Source organism: Protomyctophum bolini, assembly GCF_963924005.1.
Source record: "Protomyctophum bolini genome assembly, chromosome: 9".
In the NCBI taxonomy this organism is placed as follows: Eukaryota; Metazoa; Chordata; class Actinopteri; order Myctophiformes; family Myctophidae; genus Protomyctophum; species Protomyctophum bolini.
Window position 1 is genome coordinate 31977077 of NC_137870.1, and position 24396 is coordinate 32001472.

At 42.0% G+C, this 24396-nt stretch overlaps 2 protein-coding genes across 2 annotated transcripts; both read left to right on the plus strand.

Moving 5' to 3' along the window:
* Nucleotides 1-300: 300 nt before the first annotated feature.
* LOC308320956 (dehydrogenase/reductase SDR family member 11-like) lies at nt 301-3021 on the plus strand. The gene is made up of 7 exons (XM_080771705.1): nt 301-496; nt 989-1198; nt 1336-1430; nt 1674-1803; nt 2409-2501; nt 2602-2667; nt 2805-3021. Exons 1-7 carry the CDS (start codon nt 365-367, stop codon nt 2844-2846), a joined length of 768 nt encoding a protein of 255 aa, XP_080627831.1. The 5' UTR covers nt 301-364; the 3' UTR covers nt 2847-3021.
* Nucleotides 3022-23468, plus strand: LOC308320955 (transcription elongation factor SPT6-like). The gene is made up of 37 exons (XM_080771704.1): nt 3022-3323; nt 3998-4116; nt 4245-4418; nt 4810-4880; nt 4975-5170; nt 5543-5627; nt 5720-5975; nt 6178-6279; nt 6380-6493; nt 6622-6711; nt 7581-7723; nt 7852-7997; nt 8077-8199; nt 8479-8608; nt 8714-8864; nt 9684-9838; nt 10607-10799; nt 11078-11223; nt 11355-11472; nt 11892-11968; nt 12128-12263; nt 13800-13937; nt 14908-15075; nt 15195-15322; nt 15561-15768; nt 16089-16236; nt 17613-17755; nt 17869-18009; nt 18165-18360; nt 19121-19359; nt 19656-19772; nt 19946-20070; nt 21076-21188; nt 21281-21358; nt 21714-21892; nt 21999-22201; nt 22490-23468. The coding sequence occupies exons 2-37, from the start codon at nt 4011-4013 to the stop codon at nt 22677-22679; spliced, it is 5226 nt and encodes a 1741-aa protein (XP_080627830.1). The 5' UTR covers nt 3022-3323; nt 3998-4010; the 3' UTR covers nt 22680-23468.
* Nucleotides 23469-24396: the final 928 nt, after the last annotated feature.

Sequence of the window (24396 nt, forward strand, 5' to 3'; positions counted from 1 at the left end):
TTATTTTGGTTCTGGCTTTCCACTGCAGCTCTGCCAAGACCCGCCTACGAAATAATTAAGACAACTCCGTTCACTTCATGGGGCCAGTCCAATGGCGGCTCTTCTACATAGACTTCAATTGGCGAATAGGGACACCAGAAGTTTACGGAACCACGTGACCGGGATGTTTTCTGCCCCCTCAATGTCGCAAATCTGTCTAGAGTTCACTCTGCGAAATACTAGGAGCGCTGAGCGCTGGGATTGGTCACAATTTATCACGTGGTGGTGGTGGTCAAAGTGCCTCTCTCAGCAAAGTTTTCAGATGTCAACACTAGTGGTCTCTACTCTAGTCACAATATTGTAGGCATAGTCGTTTTTCGCTAGAATGGATCGCTGGAAAGGCAGAGTAGCTCTTGTGACCGGTGCTTCTGTTGGAATCGGGGCGGCTATAGCCAAGGAGCTTGTTCAACACGGCATGAAAGTCGTAGGCTGCGCTAGGGACGTCCAGAAAGTAGAGGTGTGCAAAAGATTGAAACTGAAACAAACATATTTAATTTAATTGGTGAATGTTACTGTACAGTGTGTGTGACGGGGCTGCGCATATTGCCTGCACGTATGCAGGCTGCAGTGCAGCAGAGCATTCGTTTGTAGGCTACTCCTGTAGTAAAACATGCTGGAATCTAGCCCCTTTCGGGAGTCGGGACCTTTACCTTTCATACGCCTGGCTCTGCGTGTTCCCCACACAAAGCCGTGGCCGTGACGTTTTTTTTTTTACTATGACGTTGTTTTAGTTTTTTAAAGGTCCCGAAGAGGCTAGCTGGAATCCATCCAGCTCACATTTGCCTATTATTTAGCCTTCGACCAAGACTATCAGATGTATTTAATCGAATCTGACTTTTACTAAAAGAAAGTAAAAGTCAGACTCAATAAAATACATCTATGGGATAGCCTTGATCCAAGGCTACCTTTTACTTGCTGCAATTAACTACCTCATTACTCATGATTTCAGAAACTGGCAGCAGAGTGTGTAAATGCAGGCTACAGTGGTACTCTGGTTCCCATCAAGTGCGACCTGTCCAATGAAGATGAGATTCTGTCCATGTTCTCTGCCATTAAAGCCCAACACCAGGGTGTGGATGTCTGCATCAACAATGCTGGCTTGGCTCATCCAGAACCACTGTTGAGTGGCAAAACCAGTAGCTGGAGAAACATGACAGATGTAAGGTTTTATCTATTCATTTATTTACATCATCCACCACGTGGAATGTCGAATGCATCCTCTGGAACTTACTGGAAGTAATCAGTTATGTTACATTGTGTGTCCCAGCCAGGGCTGATCATTTGATATTGTTGCAGGTGAATGTCATTGCGTTGTCTATATGCGTCCGTGAAGCATATCAGTCAATGAAAGAGAGAAATGTTGATGATGGGCACATCATAAACATAAACAGGTATAATGTTAGAGTTACTTTCAGGTCATGTTTACAGCCATCTCTGGTTAATCAACACCCTTAAGTCAAATGAATGTCACATGTTTGTCACAATATTGTTTACAGGTTAACCATAAAATGTAGTATGTGATGAGGCAACCATGTGTTAGGCCCACAGATTTTGGCATTCAGGAGGCGAGCTATTGATATAGTGTACTATTGTGCCAATATATTTTTTATATACTAATCCATTATCTGTTGCAGCATGAGTGGACATCGTGTAGTTCACAATGCTGACGTACACTTCTACACTGCTACCAAATATGCAGTGACTGCCCTAACAGAGGCCATACGGCAAGAACTTCGTGATGCAAAGACGCATATAAGGGCGACAGTAAGATATACTCTTCGATACTCTTGACTTCGATATCTTGTCTTCGTTCTAAAGCGCTCATAACACATGCATAACCATCACCCTAAATATGCTGCAATCATATAGTCAATAAATCCTATATTTAGATTAGGGATGTGAATTATCTATATTAATTCATTAATAACCTTATCGGTCGATTAACTGGTTATGTCTAAAATAAAAATCCACATTTTGCTGATATACAGAAAGAATACAAAAGGCATATTATATTCCTTAATCAGATATTTGAGATACAGGGCCAGGCAATCGCATCTTTGTGAGGAATACAATTAAATGAAAAGTGGGGTTTCAGGGGGTCTTGTCTGTCACATCACATGCAAAAGCAGAGACGTTTCTGTGGCTATACCAAGGTGGGTACTTTTGTTAACCGGGCACCGGCCCACATGTGTGTTCCTTGCGTGTGCACAGATAGCATTACATTCACAGAAAACCACCCAATGATGGAACAACAGAATTTCTTAACGATTGATTAATTATTAACATACCTAGTTTTTTAACTGGTTATTGATTGTGCACCACCATGATGAAATAAGTATTCTCATTCTAACAATCAATTTCCTTTGCAGTGTATATCTCCTGGTTTAGTTGAGACTGAATTTGCTTTTCGGATGCACAGCCTCAGCCCTGAGAAGGCTGCTTCACAGTATGCAAGTCTAAAGGTGACATATTCCATACATCTATAATGACCATAATCTAAACATGGTGAAGTTTCAGCCATCCCAAAACAGCGTCTTGACTCTTTTTTAAATTATTTTACAGTGTTTGGAAGCCAAAGACATTTCAAGTGCTGTCACTTATGCCTTAAGTGCACCTGCACATGTGCAGGTAAACACAATCACTTGGTTTTATGATGCCTTCATTGCTTTATGCAGTGTGAGATACTTAGTTTACTTACCGGTACTCACTTACTTCAGTAGGCTAATGACTTACAAACATTTAAGTCTTGTCTTTTTTATTTTTAGATTGGAGACATTCAGATGAGGCCGGTGGAACAGTACTTTTAGAAGAGAGAACCATGCAAGACTGGAAATTTGACTTCTCATCACTTAACATAATTAAATGATTTAGCTGTGTATTTCCACATTGACATTGATCTAGAATCTAGATTGAGTGTAGGCTATATGCGCACACTGAATAAGTATAAAACAAATAATTTCGCCTGTGTGTGCAAATGGACAATAAAGCAGTATTCTTTGATGTTTGAGTTGAAGCATTTGAAAAATCAAGCGCGCGTGTGCGTGCGTGTGTGCGCGCGCGCGCGAGCGAATCTGGTGGCTGAAGGTTTTCAGGCGGCACCTCTACCTGATATTGTGACGTTTTTGCGTCACCTCTCCTCCATTAGTTTTGTGGGTTCTTTACTGCGTTCATCTTTTGCGTCTTACTGCTGGTAATGTGCCATTCAGCCTTGCAACACCCGAAACAATGACTGTTTTAGTTTATAAACGGGACATATTCAAGGGATTACGGATCTAACACCAAAGGTATGTTAATGATTGGGTATCGCATGAGGGAATGCGACGTAGGGGGACCATGTCACCTTTAGCATCTGTGTGGACTACTGTAGGCTACAGTACTGCATCAGCATGTTGTATTAGCCACTTAGCATGCCTGCCTGAGCAGCAGCATCCCTGACCAGATCAACTGCACTGTGGCTCACTTCAGTTCCCTGTTCGCGCAAAAATAGGCTACGTTGTAAAGTAGCCTACATTGCACGATTTGCTGATAAATATCAGTGTTGTCATGCTGCAGGATTGGAATAAAGTGCATTAAGGTTATCACTGGCGAATTATTCCAGCTACATCTGCAGTAATATGAAATCAATAGGGATGGATACGCCAAATACTGCATGGTAGCGCTCTGGCCCTTCTTAATCATTAATCAGCCTGGTGGACTATAATAGCTATATGAATTAAATAAAAATGAATTGAATTGTGTAGTGAATGTTTTAACAAACCTACCGTAGTCTGCTTTTACAGTGTTTTGATATTATTTAAATATAATGGAACAGAAAATAGGTTTGTGATTTATTATTTATTTAATCAAATAAATGGTGCATTAAACAAAAATAAATTGGCCACCTTATTCACAATGCATCATATAGGAATTATGTGATGTAACTGAGCTCAGTGTAAGTAACCGCTGATCATATCAACAGACCCAGCTGTATCATGTCTGACTTCATTGAAAGTGAGGCAGAGGAATCCGAGGAGGAATTACTTGAACAGTCTGGTGGTGAGCAGAAAACACCACAGAAACGCAGAGAGGACAATGATGGTAAGATCAGCCTATGTGGGTATTCTGTAAATTATATTTGGTTCCATTTGACACAGTAGTATCTCAAGGCAATGACTGCTCTGTGTTGACGGTAAAATGTTTACAAGAAACTACATTTTTCATCTTAGATGATGAAGAGGAGGAAGAAAACGCAGAGGATCAAGATGAGCATGGAAACCTTCGTGGTCTGATTGATGATGGCTTAGAGAGAGATGGTGATGAAGAGGTAGATGAAGGCAAGCCGGATGAAGAAGGAGGAAGTGACTCTGGGGAAGAAATTGGGCACCGCAAGCGGAAACGGAGTAAGCGACTCCTCATTCCGTGGTCCCTTTCCATGTGCAGTCTGGCAATTACATTTTCATGTATATATTTTTTGTATATAGGGCGGCTGTGGCTCAGAAGGTAGAGCAGGTCGTCCAATGATCCCTGGGTCGGCGGTTCGAATCCCGGCTTCTCCTGTCCACATGTCGAAGTGTCCTTGGGCAAGACACTGAACCCTACATTGCCTCCAATGAGTCGGTCGGTGTGAGCTCGCCACCGTTGGTGTGTGAATGTGAGAAGTGAGGACGCTGGCGTCGACTGTTCACCGCTTCACCTCCTGTCGCTCCCAATGCATGAATGAATGAACCATTGTAAAGCGCTTTTAGCACTTGGAAAAGCGCTATAAAAATGCAATTCATTATATGTTTGCAGATTATGATGACCGCTTAGACGATGATGACATTGATCTCATTGAAGAGAACCTGGGAGTAAAAGTGAAAAGGGTAAATGTCAGAGGCTCTGTTGTATTACAGTGACACATTCTACTACATTTTCTAGCATGTTATCTCACATTCTCATTTTCTTTCCTGTGGCCAGCAAAAGTTCAGACGGTTACGAGATATGTCTGACGATGATGATGAGGAAGGAGACAGTGAGGTGCGTGAGGCTCACGAGAAGGACATGATAGCAGATGAGATTTTCATGGGTGTGAGTGGCCTAGATGATGGAGAGGCAGCAGTCAATGTTCCATTACATCCGAGGGATGACGAGGAAGAGGAGGAGGAAGAGTCTGGTAGGAAGACGCTCCTTAGTATACAATTATTTTTGACTGGTCATGTTCATGTTTACCTTACATCAGTGGTTCTCAAAGTGGGGTCCGGGGATTTGATGGGGGTCCCCAGCAAAATGTGTTAATATTGCATTAAAATCAGTTTAACCATGCACTTTAACCCTATATTATACTTTGGCAATTTGAAAATAGCTGTTGTAAGCTTGTAGATTGGGTTTACTTTTTTCTCTTTTTTTTTGTATTGAAAGATTCTTCCACCTGGCACAAAATCTTTTCATATAAGGGTCCGCGGGTCAAATGTATATCAATTTGGGGATCCTTAAAAATGTTTTAGAACCACTGCCTTACATAACATTTTATTTAATGAATCCTCAGACATCGATGACTTCATCGTGGATGACGACGGGCAGCCTTTGAAGAAACCCAAATGGAGGAAGAAATTGCCGGGCTACACGGATGCGTAAGTGATTCAGACATTTGAAAACAGATACCGGAATTGTGCAAGGGACGTATCATTTGCCTTCTCACTTATCATCAAGGTCATTTCCACAGAGCTCTTCAGGAAGCCCAAGAGATATTTGGAGGTGATTTTGACTTTGCAGACTTTGACACGGAGGCCTATGATGACGGAGAGGACGAGGAGGAGGATGCAGAAGATGAGTCATGGGACCGGCCTAAGAAGCAGGTTAAAAAGAGGGTGGGCCGTCGCAGCATCTTTGAGATCTACGAGCCCAGTGAACTGGAGAGCAGTCACATGACAGACCAGGACAACGAGATCCGCTCCACAGATATGCCTGAGAGGTTTCAGGTGTGACTGAAGACTTGAACTACTTTTGAACAATGTGGTTGTAGAGAATTGAGTCATTGTCATCTTCACATACTTTTTTATAGCCATAATAAAATGCGTGGAAACATTTTGGGTACAGTATGTCATAGTTCCCAATTATAGTGTGCATTTGTGAGCATGTTACAATTAAGCAGTCAAACCTTTGTATCTTTGTTGTTTGTAGTTGCGCTCCCTCCCTGTGAAGCCTGCAGAGGATGATGAGCTGGAGGAAGAGGCTGAATGGATCTACAGGAATGCCTTCTCCACTCCCACCATCTCTATGCAGGTAAATCTACAGTCTAGGTATGAACGTTCACATTGATCTGTCAATATAGCAGACTGGTTGGCTTTCATTCACTCATCGGTAAGATTTGTTTTAAACTCAGGAAAACACAGATTATTTGGAAAGAGGCCCTGCTACTAATTTCAGCAGAAAAGGTCCCAGCATGATTCAGAAGATCAAAGAAGCTCTGAATTTCATGAGGAACCAGCATTTTGAGGTATTTATTCTTTGTGAGTGTGCCTGAAACAAAACCATAGAGCGTAGGATTCAGTATTCAGTATCATTGTCTGAAAATGCCAAAGGACTTAAGAAGTAACATTTTAATAATTATTAATGTCTTCCTAGGTTCCATTCATAGCATTCTACAGGAAAGAGTATGTGGAGCCAGAGCTCAATATAAATGACCTGTGGAAGGTCTGGCAATGGGATGAGAAGGTGATTGATGGGATGCATACCTTTAATAATAATAATAATTATTATTGTTATACTTTTAGACTATTACACTTACTTTATGACATGTCATTGTCTATTTACAGCTTCAGTCACATATCAAACAAACAGATCATTCTCATTTTTATATTTAATTTGTTTTGATTAAACATTAAATCATTACAGAACTTAAATAATTGAGTCAACATCACTGCATGATGTTTGAATTTGTTTGTAAATCTGTATTTCTGAATTTCTCGACTAGATGATAAATCACTACCACAAGCCCACCACACACCGGCTGCGACCGTCTGCGGCGCGGCGAGTTGCGGCGCGGCGAGTTGCTGCGCGGCGGACGGAGCCGGTGTGCGTTATGTTCATTGAAAATAATGGAGGCGGCTGTGTGCGCCGCGCGGCGCGTGTCGGGCTTAACTCAACTTTATACTGTAACTGTATACTGAAATTAATAGTCTGCCTTGAAACAAACAGCATTATGCAAAGATAAAAAAGGGGTCCAAGGCACTCTGTTCCAGTGAAGTGAAAAAGCCTATATTTTAGGGCATGGCGAAGATCATTAAAAATTATTGAATGATTTTTATTAATCTTTGCCATGCCATAAAATACAGGCTTTTTCACTTCACTGGAACAGAGTGCCTTAGACCCCTTTTTTATCTTTTCATGTTTGAACCCTCGCCAACGAGCACCTGTATTCAGTTTACAACAAAGGACCACGGCAGCGCTTCATTCCTCTATTCAGCATTATGCTTTGGACAATGGTCGGCAGTAATGTGAAGTATTCAGTGAGTTGTCAATGGAGAATGGACTAAAAATGCCAGACCACTGGAATGGCAACACCAGTCTAACTGTCTTTGCAGTGGACTCAGCTGAGGAGCCGTAAACAAAACCTGAGGCGCCTCTTCCAGAGGATGCAGGCCTACCAGTTTGAGCAGATCTCAGCAGACCCAGATAAACCACTGTCTGATGGGATCCGCCCACTAGACACTCCAGATCTAGAAAGGTATAGCCTGATACAACTTATTCAAAAAGAGCTGCAATAAATCCATTGAATCTGTTATTCACACAGGGCTGTTTTACCAGAGTTGAAATGCATCCTCCATGTTGTTTCTGAACGTTTTATTCTTACAGGTTGAAGGATGTCCAGTCTGGTGAAGAACTGGGTGATGTCTACAACCACTTTCTGCTGTATTATGGTCGAGACATACCAAAGATGCAAAATGTGGCCAAATTGAGCCAGAAGAAGTCCAAAAAGATTAAAGAAGTGGATGAAGATGGTAGGTTCAAGTTCTCATACTCAAATCTTGCTTTAATATTGTTCTTTAAAAGAAACAGCATCATGTGTTACATTCACAGGAGAGCAAGAACCAAATGATGAGGAGCAAGAGGAAGAGGAAGAGGAAAAGCAGATTAAAGGGCCTGACCTGAAGCTGGCATCTCGTAGGGACATGTACAGTATCTGCCAGATTGCTGGGCTGGGTTAGTGCCTTACCAGTAATGCCCACTAGATGTCACTGTATTCAAATATAATTAGGCACTGGACGCAAAAGGCATTTTAATGTCCCACCATTTTACATGCAGTTTCTTGCATGAAATGAAACTCATTACTTTCAGAATTACACCAAGCCTATAATGTATACAATTATAATTTTAAATTATTAGTATTATTAATACTCTGGAGAAAATAGTTTAGGGCACTGTATCACTCTAGTGTACAATATATCTAATGACATAGTCTCTTTGATCTGGTCTCATCAGATGGCCTGGCAAAGAAGTTTGGTCTGACTCCAGAACAGTTTGGAGAGAACCTGCGTGACAGCTACCAGCGTCATGAGACTGAGCAGTTTCCTGCTGAGCCTCTGGAGCTCGCCAAGGAATATATCTGCAGGTAAGTTATATAGGCATTGCTGGTGTCAACTTATTTTCTATTGCATTCAAGCTTATATTTATAATTTAACTGACGAAACCAGCTCATGTGTCTGTGTCTGCCCAGTCAGTTCAGTACAGAGGAAGCGGTGCTGGAAGGCACGCGCTACATGGTTGCTATGCAACTTGCCCGGGAGCCCCTGGTCAGACATGTTTTAAGGCAGACATTCCAAGAGAGAGCCAAGATCAACATCAAACCTACCAAGAAAGGCAAAAAGGTACACTTGAAGAATTAATCGTTGGTTTAATCATCAAGTAATCTAGGTAAGGTTTAACATGTGACATAACAAATTCAACAATAAAAGGACACTATTTTCATCCAATATGGATGTGTATGCAATAGTCATCTGCTATATAAAGTTCAAGTTGTGGTGGGGGCGCAGATATGCCCATACAGTATATGGACTGAACATTGGCAATTTAAAAACCAGGGCAGGCGCACAGATATATGTCAAATCTGCGTTATGCCCAAATATCGTGGACATAGTGAGAGAGTATGGGAGAAAGAGAGAGAACCTGTTTGTTTGTTTTTTCTTAGTTTTTTCTTTAAAAAAAACATGACCCACCTCACACATTAGATGTTCAATATCATACACCTTTATGTAATTTAATTGAATGAATACAAACTCAAACCATTTTGACCAGATCTATAAATGGTTTAGTTTAGTGGAAGTTTAATATATATGGAGATCTCAGTATCCGTCAGTCCTTTACTGATTTGATTGCACCTGATGCCATGATGGCATCCCACTGTATATTTAGGTGTAGCTGCATTAGGAACTCCTTGTATGATTATGGCTGAGTCATGGAGACATGGATATTCTATTTGGATAGTGTACTATTGTGATATGGCAGTGTTCTATAAAAGTGTTCTATAAAACTCAAAATCAAATGATCAGAATTGGATCGGGAGCAAAAAAATCATGATCAGGACAACCGTACTCTAAAGCTCAACAATTTTTTATATCTTTACGATGCAGTAAAAAGACCTGCACCCAACATTTTAAAAACATTACGTGTATTTGTTTGTCTTACAGGATGTAGATGAGGCCCATTACGGCTACTCATTCAAGTACCTAAAGAACAAGCCAGTGAAGGAGCTGAATGGAGACCAGTTTCTCAAAATGTGTCAAGCAGAGGAGGAGGGACTGCTTACCATCAACATTTGTATTGATCTGTTAGGAGTGAAAGGGTAAGAATTTCTTTCAGTACACACCTATATGTCTTAATAGACCAGTGTTACACTTGAAACCCACCAGACACACAAGCACGTGCAGACACAGATATTTTCAGCTCCCATGCACGTGACGTTGTTTTCACGCTCTGGGTGGAATGTTTTCCCGCAAGCATTCTCATTGAAACGCATTGACTAGATGTCCCACTGTGGCCAGATTTGGCGACAAGAGTCGTGCACAAACCTCTGAGTCTGTGCACTGAGTCGCTCACAGCATGTGGGCAACGCTTTTTTGATGGGTTCCCACTTCCCAGCGTTACACAGCCTCGGAGTCAGAACTATAACCTAAAGCCCAAACCACACCAAAGGGTCACCCTGCATGCAACTCCTTGCAAACAAACGGTTGCGAGTAGACGCATGTAGTTGCAAGCAACCATTGAATTGAACCAATTGAATCACTTGCGTCGACATGCGCCACCATGTGCCGACGCTAAAACCGTTTTGTGGCGTCTCGACCCATTGGTGTGCTTAATAAGTAGGACAAGCTCTGATCTTTCTCACCGTTAGGTGACAATGTTTCTGGGAGTGACTATTACAAATGTCACAGACTAATCTAACTTCTTGGTTCTTATAAAGCCTAATTATAATTATCTTTTTTCTATTAGTTGATGGGAAGATATTCAACATCATACTCAATATTGAGCAGTTGACAAATGCCATTATCGCTCTTGATGAACCTCTGTGTTAAACTGCTGTACTGAACCATTGATTATGCTTATTGGGCAGGTATGGTGACCAGACTTACTTTGAGGAGATCAAGCAGTTTTATTACAGAGACGAGTTCAGTCACCAAGTCCAGGAGTGGAATCGCCAACGCACCTTGGCCATTGAGCGTTCTCTTAAGCAGTTTCTCTACCCACAGATGGCTAAAGAACTAAAAAACAAGCTGATTGCAGAGGCAAAAGAAAACATTATCAAGGTATGTGCATGTTGTCTGATGGGCCAGCACCATGTTCTATAACTAACACAACCAACAGTTCTGAATCTAGTACAACATTATGCATACAAACAAAGGTAAAATATGATGTCAATGTATAATATCAAAAGCAATCTTTCTTTCTTTGACATCCCAGGTATCCCAGGTGTTGATAACAATGTTTCTTATTTTGGCACTGACTTTCCAAAGCAGGCGGCTCAGAGCATTGATGTACAGTATATTGAGCCCACAGTTTTGTGATAGTGGTTGCCACTCCTCAGGCCTGCAGCAGGAAGCTGTACAACTGGCTGAAGGTGGCGCCCTATCGTCCTGATCAGCAAGTAGAGGAGGAGGAGGAGGAGGAGCTGGTGGTTGAGGCTCAGGGCAAGGGCTTCCGCGTACTGGGAGTAGCCTTTGCATCCGGCAGGTAGGTCATTAGGTCAATGTCCATATTGACACAGTGGACATTTAGCTTTTACCTCATGGAGGCTATAGGCTTTATTAGTGTATTTATCCCTGTAGTGTAGCAGTTTGCCCCATCTATCTCTTGCTCCTCAGGGACACACCAGTGTTTTGCGCCCTAGTGAACGGTGATGGAGAGATGGGGGATTTCCTGAGGCTTCCCTATTTTCTTAAGAGGAGAAATGCATGGAAAGAAGAAGAACGAGATCGGAAGGTGAAACACTTTGTATTTAAATCAGGTGCAGGTTACATCAAGCCAGTGGTTTTGAAAACTTTTCAAACATTGTATGCCCAAGTCACGCCGATGAGCAAGTCAAAATCTCAAGGCACACCTGTATTCATAGAGAAAATAGCAGATCTACACTCACAATATGGCTATTTTCTCTATGTCTGAACACGTACAATGAACAATGTCATGGGCAAAACAGGGATGCCAGATTGAAAGGGGTGAAAAAATACAGTTTTTGTATACGGTAGTTGTATACAATAATAATTTAGCTTGTCACAAAGTCCCAAGGCACACCTTGGACTTGACACACTGACACCAGTTTGGGATCCACTGAATTAATCCAAGGGATGGCATCGTTACCAATAAGCACTCTAATTCTGTGCAACAATATGTTATTACTGTAGCTCCACGATATTGACAGTCTGAAAAAGTTCCTGAGCTCCAAGAAGCCTCACATCATTGCTGTTTCCGGAGAAAACAGGTTGGTCCCTCAGTTTCCCCTTTATACTCAACCCTATCTGAATCATTTGTAGATATGCTCCAATTTATTGTGTGTGTGTGTGTGTGTGTGTGTGTGTGTGTGTGTGTGTGTGTGTGTGTGTGTGTGTGTGTGTGTGTGTGTGCGCGCGCGCACGCGCAGGGACGCCCTAATGGTCATTGATGACATAAAGCGCGCAGTCAGTGAGCTGGAGCAGGAGGCATCTTTTCCCGCCATCTCTGTGGAACTGGTTGATAATGAGCTCGCCATCCTCTACATGAACAGCAAGAAATCAGAGGTCATCTGCACGTCTCAGATTTCTAAACCTCCTATACACAGGTTTAATGTTTGTCTTTAGATCAATGTTTGTTTTGTAAACGCCAATGAAGGGAAAATGTCATATTATAACTCATTACGTCATATTGTTTTTTTTTTTTGTGATCAAGTTTTTTATTTGATTTTTTGTTAGAAGAAAGAAAGAAAAGGGGTTTCTTTCCCCCACCCCACCCTCCCACCCCACAGGTTGAACAGCGAAACAGATAAAGGGTTACAATACATCACAAGATAAATAATCATAATAATAATAATAATAAATAAGGCGAGACAGATATATTACAATTGGAAAAATCTAATTAAAAAGGAGAAAATACAACAGTTATCAAGGACGTTGGCATGTTTTAAGTTTTTCTAGTGCTGTGGATAAGACATCAAGTGTGTTTTCTTGTGCCCCATTGGATCGAGCTATAGAGAGCTCCAGAGAGATCATGTCCATTAGTGAGAGGATCCATTGTGAGGTCTCAAGTTTATGGGGAGGTTTCCATCTTAGGACGAGCAGTTTTTTTGCAGCTGTCAGCCCTAAGAGCAGGAGTCTTCTACGTGGCATTGTCAATGTTAACCCAATCGCTGAATCATCATTCAACAAGAAAATATTAGGCAAGAGGGGAATTGTAGTTCCCATTACCTCAGATAGTACTTCTGAAACTCTAGACCAAAAACGATTGACATCTAGACACTCCCACATCATGTGCATGTATGTTCCCAGTTTGTTATTGTTGCATAGGGTGCAAATGGGTGTCGTACAGAGCTGGAGTTGGAACCGTTTTCTTGGAGTCAGATAGAATCTTTGGATACATTTTAAATTCAACATTTGATAGTTATAATTTCGTGATGAGAGGGAAATATTTTCCCAAGTTCTTTTCCAATTGGTCGGCTGCTGCCAACTCTTTAAATCGACGTTCCAGACTGTAGAGACACCCATTGGCGGACATGTAGATTCTCTTAATTTCTTATACAAATAGGATACAAAGCCTTCAGATTTGGGAATCTTAGTTATGTAATCAAAAAGTGGGTGAACAGGTAGAGCATTTCTCCACGGCACCTCATGTGCTCGGAGAACTGCTCTTAACTGTAAATAGAAGAAAAAAGAGGTTGTTGGTAAACCATAACTGTTCCTAAGGTCTTCAAATGATCTTAAACCCTCATTATTGAATATGTCAGAGAAAGTATGGATGCCACAACTGGACCAGGATGGAAAGACCAGGGGTTTGCGTTCTAAGCACAATGACGTGTTTCCTAACTCATTACGTCATATTGTTAATGGCGTTTAATGTTTGTGTTGGCACCGTTTGTTTTACATCACCATTACATCACCTAATCAACATGAGTTAGACTTTAATATATTAGTGCCCCTCACTTCACACAGGTGTGATTTTTTTGTTTTCTAGCTGTCTGTTCTCTCTCTTTTTGTTTAATTACATAATCTCATTAGCATATCTGTCTGCAGCACTGACTCCCACACTTTATCCCTATGCTTATACATACATACACTGTACAGGCAGATTTCCGGGATTTCCCTCCTCTCCTGAGACAAGCTGTGTCTCTAGCCAGGAAGATTCAGGATCCTCTTGTGGAGTATGCACAAGTGTGTAGCAGTGATGAGGACATCCTCTGTCTGAAACTGCACCCCCTTCAGGTAGTGACATCTGACTCAAACCATCATTTTGACGACATTCAACCAATAATAATGTTCTTCAAGATGCTAATGAATGTGGCACCGTATAAACCAGACTCATGCAAATCATCAGTGATTATTGAGCACATTGGTTTGATCATTTACACATGATGGAAACTATACTATGCCGACCTGTAATGATATTAATGTTGTGATATCATTAGCCTTAGTTATGCATGGAGCAAAACATCGATCCCAAACGTGGGAACATATTTCTGACACATGCATGGTTTGATGGTTATATCGTTGCTATCCTGCAGAAACCTTTTTATATGTTTTCTTAAATTAATTGCCTATTTGTTGCCTTTGTTGTATGGCATGCAAACGTTTTCTCACCCTGGCATACCTGAATAATAAGTACAATGCAATGTTGGAAACGGTGCTTTGCCACCACTATATAGCCAAGAATAGAAAGGAAGAAATCCCCCCTGACACAATAGTGGTCCCCAGGTTGATTCTTGGTCCCTGGTTGAAACCAGTTGAAAGTTGAAACCCCCTACAGCAGTGGTTCCCAAAGTGGGGTCCTTGAGGGAGTTCCAGAGGGTCCCTAGCTAAATTAAAGAATATAGTTAGGAACCAAAATGGACCCTTATGGGTCTGTAACTCAGAGAGTGTACAAATGGAACCAAACAGACCTAAATGGAACCAAACGGACCTAACGGGTCCGTTTGGTCCATTTGTACACTCTCAGAGTTAAATTAACAGTAGTTTTACAATTTAAATTGGGGTATCAGAGATAGAAATTCCATCAAATGGGGGTCCGTAGACTAATATGCATGTCAAACTGGGGGTCCTTGAAATTAAACGGGTTGAGAATCACTGCTAGGGCCGTAAGAATCTTCTCTTATGGGGCTCCCTGGCATATATTTTCAAATGGGGGTCCGCAGGCTGATCAGTATCATTTTGGGGGTCCTTGACCACTGGTCTACAGGATCATGTGGTGAAGGAGGAGCTGCTGAACGCTCTGCAATGCGAGTTCATCAACCGGGTGAACGAGGTGGGTGTGGACGTGAACCGGGCTCTGGCCCACCCATACACCCAGAGTCTGGTCCAGTACATCTGTGGACTGGGTGCTAGAAAAGGAACCCATCTTTTAAAGGTGAGGGAGGCAGCATTTTGCAATTGGTTTACCCTACATCTCTTTTTGTCCTGCTTTCAATGTGTTGTGTGAAAGTGTAAACTTGCAGCGCCTGTTGTTATTCACTGACTGATTTTCAGATCCTGAAGCAGAACAACACTCGTTTGGAAAATCGTACTCAGTTGGTCACCATGTGTCACATGGGTCCCAAAATCTTTATCAACTGTGCCGGATTCATTAAGATTGATACAGCGTCTTTGGGGGACAGGTCAGGCATAGACTGTTGAATCATGTGCAGATATAGTGCATGAAGAAAAAATGCTACACACAGGATTCAGACCCACCAACATTAAAAACTTGAAAAAAACAACAACAACATGGAAATAATTACTTATTTTAATATTGACAGGACAGTACAGTCTTAAGATGTCAAGAATTACACTTGCATTATTGCTGAAGTATTGGGTAATTATCTTAAAGAATCTCATTAGCATCTCTTTCTGCAGCACTGACTCCTACATTGAGGTTCTGGATGGCTCACGGGTTCACCCGGAGACCTATGAGTGGGCGCGCAAGATGGCTGTGGATGCTTTAGAGTATGACGAGTCAGCTGAGGATGCCAACCCTGCAGGAGCTCTGGAAGAAATCCTGGAAAATCCAGAGCGGCTGAAAGACCTGGACTTGGATGCTTTTGCAGAAGAATTGGAAAGGCAGGTCTGTAAGATATAAGTAGCCTTTTGTTATCTTAAATATATCACAAAAATCTGGTCGTTTTTTTTGCCTTGCTAGATACAAGAAAACCTCATCCAGCCTTTGTATTAAGTCAACTAGACTACTATTGTTCTCCAGCCTCTGAATCCTGGAAAAGAGAACACAACTCTTGAGTTTGAGATTGAGTTTAACATGTTAAGTGACTATCTCTGAACGTTGAACCTCCCCATGAACCTTCTTCCAACCTCAGACAAAGTATTTCTTGCATTTCAGAGGTTCAGAGGATGGAAATCTCCCTGTCTAACAATGCCTGTGTTTAATAGGGCTATGGAAACAAGGGTATTACGCTGTATGACATCCGGGCTGAACTGAGCTGCAGATATAAAGATCTGAGGTCCAGCTACAGAAGTCCTAACACAGAAGAGATCTTCAACTTGGTCACTAAGGAGACACCAGAGACTTTCTACATTGGTGATTATAATGCACACAAACTTGCAGACTAAACTGATCTCTCAATAGTAAACGTACGTAGGTTTGAATCTGACATTCATTGTGGTGTTAATCTCTGAATCGAATGGCGATGGTCACTTAAATGAATACAACGTTTCTCATATTGCCATGAATTGTAGGGTCCTATATTACATCCTGTACAGGCAGAATCAGACAAAATCTGTAGGAGTTACTGTCTTTTTTCAAAATCACACTTGTGTGAAGTGAGGGGGTGCTCTTATCGTCATACATCATCACATTCCGGCCAATCACAATTGGCCTCGCTTTTCTGCCCTCACTTTTTATCATCAATTATGTGGTACACACATTGCTCAGCCAATCAAAACATTGCTATGGGGTACACAGACACACAAAGCTGGGCATAGGCGGGGCCCTCAAAATCACACTTTTGTGAAGTGAGGGGCTCCCACTGTGGCTGCCACATGACGTCACAACAAGTGGGGGCCTGTTTTTGTTGGGGGAGCATGGGATCGAACCCATGAACTTGTGGTCCAAAGGCGAGAGCTCTGCTCTACTGAGCTACCCGGACATGAATAAGACAAACAATAAAAAATAAATAATAGACTTTGCTGCCACAGGACTTCAAGTCTGAAAGCCAGACATTGGAGGGGCTAGCCCCTCAAAAATGTATTGCAAAAATCGGCCTCCTGGTGGCGCTATAATGTGTCTTTCTTTACCTAGTGGGCAGAGATGGAGCGGTCAGATTTTTCAGGTTTGCAGGGTCAGTGTGAAACACTCACACTCCCTTGAGGCCAATAAATAACCTATTATAGCGCAACCAGGAGGCAGATTTCTGCAAAACACATTTTTGGGGGGCACCAGCCCCTCCAATGCATGGCTTTTGAAATTCCGTCATATGGTGGCCAAGTCTATGGACTTTTGTTTAGGACGAGAGAAGTCATGTGGCCAATATGCATCTTGTGACTGGTTTTGTTTTATATGTAATAATACACTGCATGTGTGATTTTTACTCCTACAGATTTTGTCCAAACAGCCCGCAAATCAGTACATATTATCTCTGTAGTCATGTGATCAAGATGGATCTGTCCGATTTTTCACATTCCAACCTGATTCAAGACTGACTTCCAAACTTTGTAGTGCCTTGGATAAAGGCCCTATATAAATGCACCGGCCCTGGGTAGGCAACCCGGCCTGGCGGAGACCTGTGCTCCGAGGAGAACACTTTTCTAGTTAAGGCTGTGCACTTGCACAAGAGCAGCTCCCTGATTCAGTTTGACTTGGAACAGAGCCTAATTAGTCACCTGTACAGGATGTAACATTACACGTTAAATGTATGTCAATATGACTGCCATGAAAAGGTCTATTGCTCGCTCTAGGTAAACTGATTACCAGCATGGTGACAGGCATTGCTCATCGACGTCCGCAGGGAGAAAGTTATGACCAAGCTATAAGGAATGATGATACGGGTCTGTGGCAGTGCCCTTTCTGTCATCAAGACAACTTCCCTGAACTCAGCGAGGTAGAGATATCACTGTAGTTATTTAGTGTGGTGCTTCATTACTGTATGTTAATGTTTGTAACAATCGTAGTAGCTATTGCAAGACTGCAAGTGATTCTATATCTTCTGTCCAGGTGTGGAACCATTTTGACAGTGGCTCCTGTCCTGGACAAGCTATAGGCGTACGCTGTCGCTTGGACAATGGAGTCAATGGCTTTGTCCCCACAAAGTTCCTCAGTGACAAAGTGGTGAAGCATCCAGAGGAAAGAGTCAAGGTTGTATTTTTATTTGTATTTGTATTAAACTTCATCTAACTGTTGTGTTTGTAAACACCAGTTTGGTACTGTTTGACCAGGCTTTGTCAAATATAGAGACTACCACTGTATGCTTCTATGTCACTTGATTGTAAGATGTGTGCTCAATATTGTAGGTTGGCATGACTGTGCACTGTAGAATCATGAAGATTGACATAGAGAAGCTCAGCGTAGACCTGACCTGTCGGACATCGGACCTGTCAGACAAGAACAATGACTGGAAGCTCCCCAAAGACACTTACTATGACTTTGATAACGAGAGTGAAGACGTGAAGAAAGAGGAAGAGGCAAAGATGAAACAGCACAGAACAAGTTTGTATCCCTTTGCTTTGCCCTGTCTTCACACACCCGGGGGCGTGATGAATAAATTATATGTAAATGTCCTATTTATTTTCAACTATTCATATAGCTGTCCGTCCGTCTACAGCTAATCTCTGGCACCGTTTTCCAGAACGGCCTGTTATAGCGCCCCCAGGAGGCCGACTTTTGTAAAACACTTTTTTTTTATTACTCCTCCAGATTCTGTCCAAAAATCCTGCAAATCGTTACACAGTATCTCTATAGTCATGTGTGCAAGACGGATCTGTCCGATATTTCATATAATTCTATCCTAATTGGCTAAGATTGCCTTTCAAAGTTGCCTTTCAGGATTGGCCCTGACCCTAGACTTTCCTACTAGGCTGAGGAATATATCCCACCCTTTTCACATTGGCCTGTGAAACACTGTTTGCAAAACACATTTTTGGAACAAAATGCCTCAAATCATCCAATTGCCACCCAAGGCGTGAGAAGAAATGGCACCCTTTTCATATTGGCCTATTATAGCGCCACCAGGAGGCCACAACCTGACCTTGCCTGGTGGAGACCTTTGCCTTTTTCTAGTTCATACCCTTTGATGCTTTTGCTCAACCTCACTGTGTGAATATACTCATGACACAATCACATTTCTAAAAATATATAAGCATGAAAAGCGCCCCGGTGTGAAGACCTTACATCTTTACTTGAGACTAACAAAATAATGTACTATATTTTATGTTGCTTAAATATTGGCCATGCTTCTCTCTCTCTGTAGCCTACATTAAGAGAGTAATCGCCCACCCGTCCTTCCATAATATCAACTTTAAGCAGGCGGAGAAGATGATGGAGTCCATGGACCAGGGAGACCTGATAATCAGACCAAGCAGCAAGGGGGAGAACCACCTAACAGTCACCTGGAAGGTAGCTGAAGGAATCTACCAGCACATTGATGTGCGGGAGGAGGGCAAGGAGAATGCCTTTAGCCTGGGTCACACCCTCTGGATCAACAATGAAGTAAGGCTCTGTGACTTACTAGGTCTCTACATAGATGAAATATATAGAGGGTATGTGCGTGACATCATCATACCCGGATGTTATGTGGGAACGCCTACCTACAGAGTCGCAAAAACACTGGCCGTGACAGCCCAAACATCCAAACAGAAAAGTCCTATCTGATTGCATTTAACGACATTAAACTCACTATGCCACTAAATTTGACACTCATTTTATGCATGCGCATACCCTCTATACATATACGGTATTTACATTAAATTCATTCTCACTTTCATACCTCACCTCTGTTTCGTAAGGAATTTGAAGACCTGGATGAAATCACTGCACGATACGTCCAACCGATGGCTGCATTCGCTCGTGATCTTCTTGGTCACAAATATTTTCAAGAATGCAGTGGTGGTGACAGAAAGGGAGTAATTTGTGTTTAATATAATTTACAGTTGTATCAGAGCAAATGCCCATATTTTAGTTTAGTGTATAACAACATGTTATTTTCTCTGTGTGCTGGTGGGAATTTCAACACCACTTTGGACCAATTTTGAAGTATTGTTTAACAATCATCAGCTGCTGTTTTTCTGAATTACAGAAAATGGAAGAGGTCCTGGTGAAAAGCAAGAAGGAGAAGCCTACTTTTATTCCTTACTATGTATCTGCCTGTAGAGAGTTTCCAGGCAAGTTCCTGCTTGGTTACCAGCCCAGAGGAAAGCCAAGGTTAGCTGGAGAGCCAACACCAACACCCACCATCTTTGTCATGTTAATGACCCATTCATATAGCATGCTTGCATTTTGTATACAAAGCGCAAGGCTGCAGAGGAACTTGGCCTAGTTTCTATCCATGCGCCCTGGCCCTGGACTTCCTCACGGCCAAAGATAAAATGTGTGTCAAGACAGAAAGGGGGGGCATGACGTGCTTTTTTGTCTGTGCCAGGGTGCTGCTTTGCCAAGAGAAATCGTGAGCATTGGAGACGTACTAAGACCGGATGAGGATTGAACAAATAAAGTGTTTGGCAGTAAAGTTTTTGGCAATAGAGTTATTGTATTTACAAACTGTCTAAGAAGTGTGTGTGTGTGTGTGTGTGTGTGTGTGTGTGTGTGTGTGTGTGTGTGTGTGTGTGTGTGTGTGTGTGTGTGTGTGTGTGTGTGTGTGTGTGTGTGTGTGTGTGTGTGTGTGTGTGTGTGTGTGTGTGTGTGTGTGTGTGTGTGTGTGTGTGTGTGTGTGTGTGTGTGTGTGTGCGTGCGTGCGTGCGTGCGCGCGCGCGTGCGTGCGTGCGCGAGCAAGCGCAAGCGCACGTGTGCGCCTTTGGACCACTGGGTTAGGTCTCGGTCCGATCCCAGGCACTGCCAACTCAGTGTATGAGTAGCACGGCTTGGGTAATTAAGACGGGAGCTGATAGGTGAGGCTCTACCTCAGCAATCCATCTCCCAGGGGTCTAGCAAGCACATTGAAAAGGGGATAGACATCCTCGTTTTTGGCCGATACTGACAATAAGTCATCATGCCGACATAGTTATTCTAATAATAATCTGTAATTTTTGGATGTGCTACCTTTTTGGAATTTTTTTAATTCAACTTTTTTGATGTATATACTGGATTTGGGTTTAGCACTCTACTGAAAACCATTGCTGATGTGCAACCTCTTTTTCTCATATACAGTACTTACCTTGTATATCTTTGCTGTTCCAATACCGTAATCATTGAAAGAATCTCATTTGACAGGGTTGAATTTGTGACCATCACGCCTGAAGGCTTCAGATACAGAGCCCAGATGTTTCCCACGGTCAATGGACTCTTCCGCTGGTTCAAGGACCACTACCAGGAACCAGTGCCAGGTCAGAGAGAAAAAACTAGAGAGAGAAAACTCACAACTAAATGAGACTCTAGCCATTTTGAACCTATAATGATATATTCCTCTTTCTGATAGGGATCACCCCTAGCAGTTGTAGTAGAACACGAACTCCTGCATCCATCAATACCACACCAGCCAATATCAATATTGCAGGTTTGTTTTCGTCAATCAGTACAATCTGTGTTATTGCATTGAGTTCATTTTTGTCATCTGAAAAGTTTTACTTTGTAGATGTGCTATTTTCAGAGCGCAACACCCAAGCGCAAACAAACATAAAATGACTTGTCTTAGTTCCACAGGATCTCTTCTCCACTAACATTATGGTCTAGTTTCCATATATTTAGTCTTAGTTTTAGTCATAATAGCTTCGTTTTTATCATAGTTTTAGTCAACGCAATTAACACTGAAGTTGAACGCATTCTTGAAGGAATGAGACACCTCCATAGTGCACTGCATGGTATTCAGTGTCTCACAGTAGGGGGTACTGTGCTTTGTGTGTTCTATTCAGACCTGACCAGGGCGGTCAGTGCCCTCCCGCCCAACATGACCTCTCAGATGTTCAGTGCCATTGCTGCAGTGACGGGCCAGGGTCAGAACCCCAACACAACCCCTGCTCAGTGGGCATCCAGCCAATACGCATACAGTGGGGGAAGCACTGGGGGAGGGGGCAGCAGTAGTGCCTACCATGTACGTTACACAACCTTCTTGACTCCTTTGACACAACTACAGTAAATTATGCTACAGCAGACTTCTTTTAACCAAGCCAATCCCTGGATCTCATTTGCATTCTTAGGTGTTTGCCACTCCTGCCCAGCAGCCTCTTGCCACTCCCCTTATGACACCCAGTTATTCCTACACCACCCCAAGTCAACCACAGAACGTCACCACCCCGCAGTATCCTAGCAGCACCCCTCAGTCCTCACAGGGGCATCGACCATCCTCCTCCACACCATCTTCCTCTTCCTCCCGGAACAGGACACCACAGATACAGCCAAAGTAAGTCACATCAGTGTTTCTAACCAGCCTTCATATGGTTAACCATTATTAGTTAAAAAGAAAGGTGAGGATACACCTGGGTCATTCAGCCACAAAAGAGATCATATACAGTAGTGTGCATCCATAATAACCACTTCAGTTTATACTTTATAACATCGACTATAACACGACACGAGATGGGAATATTGCTAACATACTCCTATGCCTAAAAGATGGACCACATTTCGACCGTCACTCTTGGGTTCTCTGGTTTGTTTACTGTTCTGCTTTCTGCTCCCAAATCCTCAGAGCGACTGCACATACCGCAGTGGACTGGGGTAAGATGGCAGAGCAGTGGCTCCAGGAGAAGGAGGCAGAGCGCAAGAAGCAGAGGCCCAGTAGGATGACACCGCGACCCTCGCCGAGTCCCATGATTGAGAGCACGCCCATGTCTGTCACCGGAGATGCAACACCACTGCTTGACGAGATGGATCGCTAGAGTTGCACAGTAAACCAAATAGAACCAAAAGGGGTTCATTTTGTTAAATTCAACTACTTTAACCCCGTGTCATTGTAGCTAAAAAAAAAATACGTTTTCAAACTATTCCAAAAACAATTTTAGTAGTAATATTTTGTTGAAGCAGTTGAGTGGTTAAATGGTTAAATTAAAACTGGCGACTGTGTGTGTAGCTTGGGCTATTCTGAAGTGAGATGTCTACCGGTACATCAGTTATTAGGACAAATAACATTCTGTTTACCAACACAGATATCTCTGCTGTCGGGAAGAAACCACATAACTCCAAAATGCTCATTTTTCAGGAAATGAAAAATATAAGATTTTCAGAAAATAAAGGAAGGAGGTGTTGGTTGTGCGGTGTGGTAAAGGTTTCCCTAAAACATCACATCAGCAATGTAGCGTTTAACATATTATTTAATTTAATTACTGGATGCATTGCACAGGCCTATTTCAGCAGAATAATCTTAGTTAAATTAAGCTTAATTAAACTGTCTCAAATTAGCAAACAATAAGCGCTTGTTGATGTGTACCTAGAAAGAAGTTAATGCATGTTTCCTTCTTGTCGACACCACAATGCAAAATACAAATACTTTGCTTTTTAAACAAGCCAAAATGTAAAAGAATTCCTCACATACTGTTATTGCACATGGTCTTATACTGGAAATGTATACATGAGCATCATATCCCAGTACTTGATGTTATGCTTGTTGCAGTGCTTGTAATTTTCAACCAGATTTGTTTGTATTCTGCATAAAATACAAGGCCTATAGTAACCGCATGTTTTGTTAAAATCAGGCTTTAAGCTTATGATAATCAAATGCATGCAATAAAAACAATGAATGAATTAGACATTTGATGTTGAATTTAAATTAACATTGATGTTTATAAGGTTTAAAAAGGCAAGCTTTTAGCCTTCTATAAGCCTTGAGACCAATTCAGTATTGTTGACTGGATTATATCATATACAAAAGCTAAGAAACTGTACTGTACATGTTAGACGATAGTAATTAATTCATACATAGTAGTTGTTATGATTATATACTAAGTACTGGACCTTCATCTGGTTCTGGTGTGTGACGACCCGGTTGAACATTTCCGTGGTTCGGCATGACACGAGGCTGGTCACATTAAAACGTTCACAAAGTTTATTACACATTACAGAATCATATATACCTCTGGATCCTGGTGTCCTAATGACGTGCCACTGAGACATAACAACATCAGCTAGCAGCAAGTTGACCTTGCTCTATGAGCTGTCTCCAGTGGCTATACTCAGTCTATTACATTCCAGGCCTCCAGGCAGTACACAATACATATCAAGTACATTGCATATTCACGTACAAGTACCTTGTATGAGTACACAGCATGTTGTATACTACAACAGTCCACTCTTGTCATGAAAGGACAACTTAATCTGATGCTGTGTTTATAGTGCGGAAAAAGCGTACAATCACGTATTGATACCAAAAAACCTAGGCTTCGCTAGGGAAATTGTATCAAGCCTCTCTCTTAGTCATTTAACATGACCCTATTACTTAATCAATAATCATTGATCAATCTCTGAGCAAGCACACGCAGTCGCGCACGCCACCTGATTGTACGCGAAAGACAGACATAGGTGTAGAGATAGAGAGAGAGAGAGAAATAGGAAACACAGAAAGAAAACGACTTAAATCTTGACCTACGTTTTCTGAAAACC

Coding starts and splice junctions, on each gene's coding strand:
- LOC308320956 (XM_080771705.1), top strand. CDS start 365: ATGGATCGCTGGAAAGGCAGAGTAGCTCTTGTGACCGGTGCTTCTGTT. Junction 1,804..2,408: donor AGACGCATATAAGGGCGACA/GTAAGATATACT, acceptor TTTCCTTTGCAG/TGTATATCTCCTGGTTTAGT. Junction 2,668..2,804: donor GTGCACCTGCACATGTGCAG/GTAAACACAATC, acceptor TTTTATTTTTAG/ATTGGAGACATTCAGATGAG.
- LOC308320955 (XM_080771704.1), top strand. CDS start 4,011: ATGTCTGACTTCATTGAAAGTGAGGCAGAGGAATCCGAGGAGGAATTA. Junction 18,010..18,164: donor ATCCAGAGGAAAGAGTCAAG/GTTGTATTTTTA, acceptor TCAATATTGTAG/GTTGGCATGACTGTGCACTG. Junction 20,071..21,075: donor CAGCCCAGAGGAAAGCCAAG/GTTAGCTGGAGA, acceptor CTCATTTGACAG/GGTTGAATTTGTGACCATCA.